The following is an 11,896-nucleotide window of genomic DNA, read 5'->3' on the forward strand; positions in this document are numbered from 1 at the left end:
AGGGCTGATGACAATTTTGGATTTGAACAGCTGTTCGCTGCCTCGTTATATGCGATTCGGTATGTTCGCATACGTCAAGAACGTCTCTATAAATCATCCCCGATAGGGGAATTACGATAAAAAGAGAACAACCGTCGTAGTCCGATGTACTTACCAGTAATGTAGCTACTGCAATGGGCGAGTAATTGGTGCAAGTTGTGGTGAGCGTTCGGTGGTAAGTGATGTTGAAGAGGGTGATGACCGGGATGAGCCGGATGATGAGGATGAAAAGCCGCCGGTCGGACAATCGGCTTCGCTACGTTGTATCCGGCAGAATTCTGCAAATTGTACAGAAATGCCGGAATCGCGCGCGGCGACATCGCTTGGAAGTTTTCTGAAAAAGGGAATTGAAATTGAATTCCTCCGCGTGGAAATCTCCTCTAGGCCTGGTTCAGAAGTATACTGACAATTGAAGCTACGTCGTTACATTTTAATTGGCAGAAAAGAGCTCGCAAGGATGGAAATTAAAATTATAAATGCTTTTACAAAATTACGTCACGTGTATTATCAAAGTACGGTGCAATGTTATTCAGTTTTCTATGTACGTTCACGAATTGTGAAACATTATTCCGGTCAAGTATGTGCCAAGGAATTTAACATTGAATTTTTCAACGCAGCAATGAATCTTTGTAACAGTAATTTCCAACGTAGGGCCAATGGCTGAAATTATTCCATAGTAAAATTACTTCCACCCTTTCATGTACTAAGCAATAAAATACAAAGTGTCTCGTAAATTCACTCTCTCAAAATGTGTCATTCAGAAATGTCGTAAGGTGATATGAAAGTGAGATCTCGTTTACGAAACTTTTCTCCGATCAAAGTATCCCGAGTCGTTTTAAACTTTATTAAGTTAATATAGAGGTCCTAAGGAAGAACCTGGAACCCATGAGATTTAATTTTCTCTTAATTTGTTCATAAACATCTTCATTTTGTATAAGTGAAATTTCATTTTATTTTTTTTTTTTTTTTCAATTTGTCGAGACCTTCCTAATGGTCTCCATATTCGCGTAGTAAAATTTCAAAAGTTTCGGTACACCCAGTTCGGGGGAAAAGTGCCATAAACCCCTCAGATGCCGTTTCCATATCACCTTAAAATTTACAAATCGCCCTTTCTTATTACCAAGACAGGTTTGCAACGTAGGGCTGAGTTTTTCCCACGGAGACGAGAGAGCCTTTCTGCTCGAGATAGCTTACGAATCAGAGGAATCCTTGGATCGCGTAATTCGAGCCGACACCCCCGACGAAAACCCCTTCGCAAAGGCTCCGGGCGACTCTCGGCAACCCTCGAAAACGCGCCCCGACACCTCCAAAGAGCAGACGCCTCGAGAACGTAATCGTACGACGCGTAAATACCTACGCAGCCATGCACTCGACCCTATTTACGCGTCTTTTCGAAGCCGAAATGCCGGCAAATGCGACAGGGCATTCTTTCCCGCCGGCAAAACGCGGGGGAAAGAAAAGTTTATCTTCTTGAATTCTCAAAACTTTTTAGGCAATGCCTCTCCGTCCTATCGCATGTAATACATTGTTCCTTCTACATGCATATTTTATCATTAAATCGATTTTCATTAACGATAATATTGAACTTAGCAGCTGTAACTGTGATCCGATTAAAGTGACGAATTAACTGTTGAAATAATCTTGGGAATAATTGGAGATAATGGCGCGTTAAAATTGCACTTTAGAGCGTCACGTGATGTCACAAAGTGAATGACAAGAATTATGTTTTTATTATAATTCCCTCGCAAGAAGAACCACCGTTGCCGCATGTAATACATTGTTCCTTCTACATACATATTTTATCATTAAAACGATTTTTATTAACGATAATATTGAACTTAGCAGCTGTAACTGTGATCCGATTAAAGTGACGAATTAACTGTTGAAATAATCTTGGGAATAATTGGAGATAATGGCGCGTTAAAATTGCACTTTAGAGCGTCACGTGATGTCACAAAGTGAATGACAAGAATTATGTTTTTATTATAATTCCCTCGCAAGAAGAACCACCGTTGTCGCATGTAGTACATTGTTCCTTCTACATACATATTTTATCATTAAATCGATTTTTATTAACGATAATATTCAACTTATCAGCTGCAACTGTGATCCAATTAAAGTGACGAATTAACTGTTGAAATAATCTTGGGAATAATTGGAGATAATGGCGTATTAAAATTGCATTTTAGAGCGTCACGTAATGTCACAAAGAGAATATCAAGAATTATATTTTCATCATAATTTAGGGATGCATATTCACCCTAGATCTACCGGCGGATTTTTATTGGTGGGCCATCTGAAATCCGACAATTTTACAGATTTGGTTATCCTAATGTTAATATTTAGTTCAGATGCAGAAGGGTATTGACGCGTTTATTAATCTTGTGAAGTATACCATCGGAATAAGCATTGTTATAATCCTGTAATGTAAATCTGCCTGCGAAATAGAATTGCGCTCCGGCTTAATTGCTCGGCTAGAAATGTCAATTAATGGAGAGATTAAGCGACAGGTGGGATTCGACAATTTTATAGGGACGTTAAAATAATCCCGTCGGTTTTGTGTAAAGAGACGCCATGGATCATGTGTTACCCGAAGGTATCTACCCATATTAAATGAAACATGACGCCACCATAAAGCACAGCCGAACGATCGGCGTGGAGCCATTACTTTACGATCGTTTTGTTACAGCTATCGTATTTTATACACGTCGGTTTATTCTTTATAAATGTTTCTTGCGTCCGACTTATATCGGTTCTATTCTGTCGCACCTTAGACTGGAAGTAGTTAAAAAATAATCGTCACACCCGACGCGAGCAGCTTCTTCTCTTAGTAATCAAATTTCAATAAAAGCCTACTTGTATTTAATTTACGTGACGGTACACTCGAAAACGATTATCATAAATTTAGATCTCTTAATTTAGTAGAGAGATGTTCAATCAAAAAATTCTGAAAGCGTTTAATGTATAAATATGTTAATGTACGATTAGATTGATTATTTCAGGAATTATGAAGTTAAAATTTCACTTCGCAAAATTCTGCCACATAGGGTCAGCCTCGAGACCAAAGGAATACCCTTAAATTCTACGACATCCTAACGTTCTGGGTAGAAGCATGTTCAAAAACATTGTTTCAAGAAATAGATAAAGATTCTCCTTGAAATTGCTAACATGGCCAAACTAATTATCCGAGTCCCAGAAAAATTAAAGCATTTCAGTTAGCAAAGTTCTGCCATTGATTTCCAACGACGGATCCCCATTTTAAGTAGAGACGTGTTAAAAAGATAATGAGAAAATTGTTCTTGAAACTGCGAACATGGCTGGAATTACTCGGGAGATCCAACATCATCAAAACCATTTCCGACGGCAAAGTTAATTTTAACCCTTTGCACTCGAGAGGTAACCCTCGCTCTTACTTTGTTGCAACTCGAACGGTGATTCACAATCACCATTCGGTTTGACGCGATACATCGAGCGACAGCAATGTTTATCTGCGTTTAATTTTTATGAAACTCGAAAAGTAGCACTGTGTATAACCTTCCGAAATGTAAAATGACGCATCTTCAAATAGCGACAAGATTTTCTTATTTGAAGGAAATCCTTGAAATAGTGGCGAAAACTATTTTTTTTGAGGACTAGAAATATGTTTAATCAATTCATATATTCTGTATAAAACAGTAAAAAAAAAAGAGCAGTCTATTAGTCATCTGCGATATGTGAAAACCTTAGTTAAGCAATTGAGTGGAGATTTTCACCAGACTTGTGATCGAGCTTCCACTTCAACCTCCTATTTCGAACATATCCGATTAAATGGAAAACTGTATGTCATTTTAACAGGACATAGGAAGGATTGCAGGATCTGCCGGGTGAAAAGAGTTCGGCAAAAGACACCAGACAATTTTTGAACTGTAATGCGTGTACTGACGAGCCGGGGATGCATCTCGGCAATTGCTTTATAAAATATCATACTAAACAACAGTACAGACACTAATATTTAAGAAATTTTCTTCTTAGACTTGTAAAAATAGATAAAATGTTAAAATACAAAAGTTTTATACATTAATTTATATGTGTAATCATTCTAAGTTAGAGGTAAGCAGTTCATTAAATATGCCGCGATGTGCCGGCTCGAGTGCAAAAGGTTAACTTATCGATGCTCGATTATCGATGAACTTGAATGCGGTAATATCCTAGGTAGAAGTACTTTCAAAGAAATTCTTGCCATAACGAGAGAAAAAGTGAAACTTTGAATATGACCGGACCAATTACTCGAGAACCAGACAAATTAAAACCATATCATCCGGCGAAGTGCCGCCATTGGTTCCCAGCGAAGGACCCCCGTGGCCGAGATCGACCCCCAAAATCCCACGACACGAATAATCGCTTCGTCCCAATCTATCAAATCTTGGTTAGCGATAAATCTGAATGTAGTAACCGCCCAGTTGGGATATGGCGAACGTGAAGGGCTCGGGGTCGCATCTCGCGAGCTACCCCCGTGGAACAGGAAGAACGAATGACAACAATGACGCGTAAGCTCGAGGGGTGGGTCCAGGAGGACCATTTCGAACATTCTTTCTCTTTCAGAGAGTCCGCCACGCCCAGCGGTCCCGAAAAAAAAAAACTGACGTGTTTGAAAATAATAAAATAATGGAGCCTTAGCCGGGGGGTTTGGTTTGCGCCCTGGCAGACAATGCCCGACAATGGCCCATGCGCGTCCTCCCATTGTCCGGGAAACCCCATAAAATACTCATCGCCTTTTATCGTTGTTTTCCTAGCCAGCCAATGAGAGCGCGGCCTCGAGCTGCGCCAGCTAATAACGGCTTAGGGTCCAACGGAAACACTGAATGGAAATCATTTTTTAACCCCGAGATTAAGGGCGACCGAGAGGACGCTCGTGTTGTTACAGTTGTAGCCTCTTTCGCCCGGCTTAGCTCGGCTTTTTTATTCGACCCCGGATAGGTGGTTATTCTTTGGGATTAGGTTTTGATGCATTATTAACTAGATACCGCTGCAGGTTTCGTCCCAAATGGAACAACGATTCCCGGGGCAAGGGATATTTGTCCTGCGGGAATTCTGCGGTGAATCAGACGCTCGACCGGGACGCTTCTAGCGTTAGGGAACAAATCTTTTCTGGCGTTCTTGGAAAAAAAAAAAGAAAAAACGTAACGTCTAAATCACGACAAATCCGATTCCCCAGATTTGTTCCTTCGAAAAAAAAAAACTTGCCTGATGACGCGATGGCTTAAATAATAAAAACAAAAAATGGTATGCCCTGCGCAGGTTAGGTAGATAAATAATTTTCTTAGTTCAAGAATTAATTCTGAGTACTGTTCTACTTGAAGTAGAGGAGGGAAATGATAAGAAAATGAGCTTCTAGATCGAGAAGAACCATGACGATAGTTGATTTTTCAGTTTATTTCCTCTTTGGATTATGTTCATGCATTTATCGAACTCGCCCTCGTGTTCATAGTGTACCGAAAACGCTGGAAAAGAATAAAACTCTATTAATGTAACTGGAGGTAATTAATGTAATTACCTTCTTCACTTCGAAATGACGAGATTACATAATTGCAGGGCCAACGGAATGCCCTAAGCAGCTCACACAAGGCATAGGAGTGCTTGATGCAAAAAGCGGCAATGACAGTCTCACCTCAAATGCCGAAACAGAATTTTTTTATTTTCATTAAACAGTTCTTTCGAAAGACCGAGATACATTGTTTCTAAACGTGACAGGTCATATCAGTGGTGTTCTATTTTCTAACCACTATTTTATGCGTACCATCGTTTCTAGTAAATACCTTCCCTAATGATTCAAGAATTCTATTAACTACTCCTATAAGTGTCTTTGGTGGGAAACGATCATATTCTAAATTAATCATCAATAAAAATGAATTAAGATCAACCACGGCACAGAAAGAACTGACAAATTTAGCAACGGTTCCAATAGAACACGATGTACGTGAAAAATTGAATATCCACTAACTTATATAAAATCTTGCTAATATGAAAGCGCGGAAGGATTTTATTTTTATAACAATTCACGGTATAAATTCTTACCGAAGGCGTCAGCACCCTAATGCCAGGCAGACTTGCAATCCCTGGGGCATTATCAAAGACTCGTTTACCTCCATTCAAATCCTAAGATTCGCAACTCAATTCAATTCCCCATTAGATTGAATAACAAATACTCAATTTCCGGTAATCCGTTCTTCCCGTCGGGATATCATTCCACGACCACCCAAAGTCGCGTCAATTGGCGATACGTAAGAGGGCAATAATTCGGCTACGATCAAGGCAGCACCGAGGGCGGCCGCCCGAGGGGTGGAAATCCTCCCCCGGCGTTTTCCCCGTCCACCTGTCGATGAGATTCGAACTCGTTGCTAATCACTTTTTCGCGCGATTATTTCGCTACGTTTCAACGTGACGTATAAACGGGGCCGGCGGGCCCGGGGGGTAAGCGCGGCCGAACCGGGGATGTAACACATGCACGTGGCACGGCCGCATCAGCATCAGCATCAGCATCCGCATCCGCATCCGCATCCGCATCCACATCCGCATCCGCTCTCCGCGCCGACAAACGCACGAAACACCCCACCCGATACGCGCGCAACGGCGCAACGAGCAACGCGATTCGCCGATGTTAAATGCAACATTCGCTCGGCGTGGCCGCGCGTACGGGTGTTTATCATGCATGTAGGAACTTTATCGACTGGCGTCAATCACCCCTGAGAAAAAAGAGCGGCGTCATCGCTCGCTAACAAGGGGAATTCGCGGGGCAACCGGCGCGTCCGAAACGCAACTGGCGACGGGGGGTTGTTTTTTTCCTTTTTTTTATTTTTTTTATTTTTTTTTTTGCGGAATTAATATATTATACAATGGCCGGGATGGGTGCACCGCCACACCGGGGTGGATAAAGCGACGATGGTGGGCGCTAGAGGTTCTTTAAGGGGCCTTCCTAGTGTCGGGGGTCGACTAGATTGATTTTTTCTCGATCGGTCAAAAAACCTTCATGGAGAAGAGGAAGGTGTCTCGTACGACCCTGGAATAACTGAGTAGCCGTAAGGGTTATTTAAAGTATATTTTGTGTACACAGATGGGAAACGTAAAGCATTAAATACGTTTCTGGCGAAGCGGCATTTTTTGACTTGGGGTCTGAAGTATCTCGAACGTGAAAGATATCGAATCCACTTGAGATTTTGAAAGTATGTTCAGTGGATGTTTAATTCTTGCTGGAACTAAAGGTTTTTCAATTTGTGCAGCATTCGATATTTTTGAGAGTTTAAGAATCTACCGCTCTTTGGGATGAAATTGAAACGTTTCCGTCAAAATTTCGGCTATTTTATTATTTTATGGTATTTTTAGGTAACCGTAGTCCCAACGATAGCCGTACTCGTGCAGACGAAGAATTGTCCTGTTTTTTCTGTTCCAGACCACTGCAAAAACTAATTTCACGTTTATTACCAGAGAACTTTCTTTTTAAGACATTCCAACGAATTACGTATAACTCTGAAACGATACAATATTTTTACTTGAGAAAAGAGTTGCGTGGTCTGAACGTGTAGTTGAGTATGCCCTGAAGGTTTTAAGTTAATAAGACGTATAGTTTATTTTTTTTAAGATCATCTTAAAGTTTAGCCGACAACATTTTTTGATCACAGAATTTGTTCCATAGGAGAGGGTATTGAATAATATTGACAGAAAAGTAAAAAAGGGATTTTTCTTATTTTTGCTTCGGCTTTATATGTTAATATTGGGATATGGCGAATGGTATAGACTTCTACCATTGTTTTGTTTCATAATTTTATAAAATGAATAGGTATTTCTTTAGTGGAGGAGTCCTGGTTTCGATACACTACTTTTAGATTCAAACAGGATCGTGTATGCATTTGAAAACTAGTGAGATAATCAATTTTCTGGATTATTTCGCGCAGTGAAAAGTTACATTCGGAACCCTTTAAAGAAAGAGTGAGGATAAGAACACGCACGTAATACGACATTGTTTATATTACTTTTATTCCGTGTTCGCGTTCTTGAGTGTTATTAATGTAGTTAAAAAAATATACTCATATAAATGTCAGAAACAAAGGACATCAAAGGATTAAATATATTTGCTATCATTAATATTAATTCTTCGTAATTCTTACTTTGAACTATTCTTGTCGAGACATCTTATATCACATAAAGCCGGGATTATTTCTTTTTTTCATTCAATTTTAGTCAAACTACCTTAGCATTTATAATATTAACATCGTAATCCTCGGTACTTAAACTCGGGTTTTATCCGTATTATATACTTCATAACTATTACTAATATCATTTAAATCCTCAGCATAATTAAATCGAATTAAATTTAATTAACCCCTGTAATGCCGGTTCTGCCGTGATACTACATTTAACGTTTACCGTACACCACCCCAATTCCACCCACCGTATAATTATAGCACATTAAGACCTGAAAATTCAAGAAAATCCGAAAATCAGTACCGAGGCAAATTAATTCATCAATAATCTCCTTTTAATCAACAAGAGCACGATAACGTTTCACTTCTCACTTCACCTTCTCGCATCTTCAATTTTCAACATTAACTCGAATATCCTTTTAAGTATTGAGTAATTCATGTAATCGTTTCTTTTTCTCCCTTTCGTACTTTCAACGGGTGCTCGTAGAGAAAATAAAGGTAGAATTTTAGCACCCCGTGGTGCCGTTCTATTGAACGAGAATCAAAATTTGGAGACCGAAATGGGACGTAAATGGGACGGAAATGGGACGAATGACGAAAGACGATACGTCATTAGAGCGTGCTGCTTGTCTGATATTATGGGCACCAATCGTAAGGGCTTAATATTAGGGTGAAGGTAAGTGGCGAACCAGCTGACGCCGACTCCACCCTGCACGCACGCTGCGACTTGTCTTGAGGGTGTGTGGATGAGATTTAGGGACCGACGAGAGAAGTCTGCTCTCGACACTGATTTGTGGTGACCTTTGTTTCAATTCTAAAACTGCCAGGGCACTGCCCTAAAGGAAATCGCTTCTCTTTATCGCGGCTCCTCAAATGCCCGATGATTCGATAACCATTGTCCTATCGGGTGACCACTTTAGGGGGACGATTCGCCACATCATCGGATAAGGGGCAGAGCAACTCCGACTCGACGAAATTCATTTACGTACTTAAATAGACCGTTAAAATCGTTAATTAGGTGTGTAGATTTTGGTACGATGATTTTATTGCTCATTCGAATCAGTTGAAGTTAATATAAAGTATACAGCCTTCTTTATCGCTAGGGTTAATATTATGTTATTTATTAGAAAAACGTAATTACTGGGTCGTGTATGTAGGATTTGTCCTCTGAAATTCTAATTAAATTGTTAAAAAATCAGCAATCGCCGGAAAATTGTACGAATGACGACAACGGTGTTCTTACATTGTTACCAGGACTTGCGTTCATTGAATTAAGGTAATAAATTTTTATTTTGTGTGCAGAATGTTGCTATTAGTATATAAATATATTAAATTGTAATTTTTGTCACGAATTATTAATGACTAATTAAAGAATAGAGTTATATAAATGAATTTATGAATATTATTGGTAACACAAAACTATGACGCCGTTATTCCATTCTTCGTTTTGATATCGAGTCTCTACGATTTTATTTGTTCTTTTAAGAATTATTCACTTTCAATTTTTAGAGGTTACAGAATGAAAAAATCGCAGGTAATGTTTATTCCTAAAATCGTAGCTGTTTATAGAAATCTTCATCCTTGCTAAAAAAAAAGGATTCAACTAAAACCAACTTACAGTGTTTAGAATCATTCACTAATCCGTCGGAGTAAGTCATTTATCCTCCTCCACTTTTTGTCTTCAAGTACTCAATCCGAAGTTATCGGTCAGAAAACTTAATTTTCAACCCCGTCAATATAGTTCCAACCGAAAGAAAAATGGCCAAAAATGATGTTCTCACCATTAATATCGGTATAAAAATTTCGATAATTGGAATATCACGTCCCGAAAGGGCAAACTCCCTATTACGTAAGAGGACGATACATCGAAGCTCTTTCCATCGGTACGGAGCAATTGCTTTACAATCTTTAACCATTAACTCAATCGACTTTTACTCATAAAGCTCACTCCACCCCTTAACGATGACTTAAAAAAGGATTTACCAGGGTTCGGTCTCCTGTCGTGATTCTCCCCAAGGATGGCATTAACGCTGAACTTGAGCTGCGGTTTCTCCTTCTCCTGGATGCTCCTGCACGCCGGGCCGGTGCATCTATCGTCCCCGCATGAGAGGGTGTCCTCGTGAGGGGAGGACAGGTGCATCTTGTCGGCGCTATCGGTCTCCCTCTCGAGATGGGTCCGCATATCCTCGTACGCCGGGACGCCGGTTCTGCTCAGATCGAAGAGTCTGTTCACCTGTATCGTGATCCTGTCAGGGCTCGCCCCGAGGACCTCCTCGCGTTCCTGCTTGATGCCCTCCTCCCTCTCGGCGGATTGCCTGTCCTTGTCCACGGAGTTATTGGAGTCCATGGTCAAGTTCGACCTGGTGGACTCGATCCTTTCGCTGAGTCGTTCGACGACGTGGTTCAGACCGTCGATCCCGCCGGAGTGTCCGTCCATTCCCGTGTTCAGCCTGTCGTTCTCCAGGTCTATGGGAGAGTCCGAAAGATCCCTGTGGTCCTGCAGGCTCTGGAATCTGTCGAGGGAGGTCCTCTCTTGCCACAGCTCGCCGCTGATCCTGCTCAGGACGCGATCCCTGTCGGAGTTGGCCGACCTCTCGACGACGACTCCTTTGCAGGACTCCTCCTGGCCCTGTCTCTGCAAAGTCCTTACGTTCTCCCTGCGGTAGACCATCAGCCGGTTCATTCTTAGACTGACCAAGGTGTCCTCCGACGTCTTGCTCCGCAGGAGGTTCTCCATCAGGAAAGGAGAGGTCGTCATGGTTCCCTGTTGCAGGTTCTTCAGCATCATCGCTGCCGAGGGAAACATCCCGCGCGGGGGCAGGGCCGCGAGGTTCTCAGCCAAGACGGTCCGGAATGGTTTGCCACCGTCGACTCTCCGTTTTCGGCACTTCCGTGGCCCCTCTCCTATCAATCGCGAGACTCCGCCATTTCCGAGAGATCTCTGATTCCTCTCTTTGGGAAAACTCGAGATCCGGGCCAAATTGCCGAAAATTCCGTTACGCTTTCTGGATTACTTTCGATGGTATTTAAGGTGCAAGGTGCAGTCTCGAAGGTTTCTCTTATCTCGGAGAATTTCTTGGTCAACCCGTCATCCCGGAGCAACGACGCCTAGCAGCCCGGACAATCTATGGGTAAATCAAGAGATTACGCAACTTCCCTTCATAATTACCTCCGCCACGCGTATCATCCCCCAGGGTCGTCCCTGCGTTGCCCCCAACCAGCTCCCAAGACGCCACCGATTTCCTCCGGAGAATCGATTCCCGATGCAACGTCATCGGCCCTCGCCGATCGCGATCGCCATCTTGCCCCCTTGTAGCATTCTTCGTGACCTCTCGATCCCTCTACCTCGACCTCGATTCCATCGCCGCCGGACCAGTCGACGAGTATTTCAGTTTTGAACTTTCATCCGAATCTCTTCCGACCTCTCTCCCCTTATCCTCCGCGTCCTCCAGATCCCTACCGTACCGGCCGGAGTCTCGGTCCCGCCATCGCTCAACCCGTCCTCGGATTCTCGGCGTCGACCTCGTCTCCCGACCTCACACCCGAGCACATGTTCGCGGTACTTGTCACTGTCCCGAAGTCCAAGTCGCGGGGTGAGACCTCGACCTCGGGGAACGCAAACGGATCCCCGCAACGCTCGCGAGCAACCCTCGAATGAAAGCCTACGCGGAGGCATAGGT

At 42.1% G+C, this 11,896-nt stretch overlaps 1 protein-coding gene across 1 annotated transcript in view; it reads right to left on the reverse strand.

Moving 5' to 3' along the window:
• LOC105694644 (homeotic protein antennapedia) overlaps positions 1 to 11,022 on the reverse strand; it is a 31,426-nt gene extending 20,404 nt beyond the window's left edge. Inside the window, exons 1-2 of the mRNA XM_012415510.1 lie at positions 10,200 to 11,022; positions 155 to 373 (exon numbers count right to left, since the gene is read on the reverse strand). Of these exons, the coding sequence (XP_012270933.1) occupies positions 155 to 373; positions 10,200 to 11,022 (1,042 nt within the window). The remainder of the gene's footprint in view (positions 1 to 154; positions 374 to 10,199) is intronic.
• Positions 11,023 to 11,896: the final 874 nt, after the last annotated feature.

This window comes from Orussus abietinus, unplaced genomic scaffold (assembly GCF_000612105.2).
Source record: "Orussus abietinus isolate OABI.00-Male unplaced genomic scaffold, Oabi_2.0 scaffold77, whole genome shotgun sequence".
NCBI lineage: Eukaryota > Metazoa > Arthropoda > Insecta > Hymenoptera > Orussidae > Orussus > Orussus abietinus.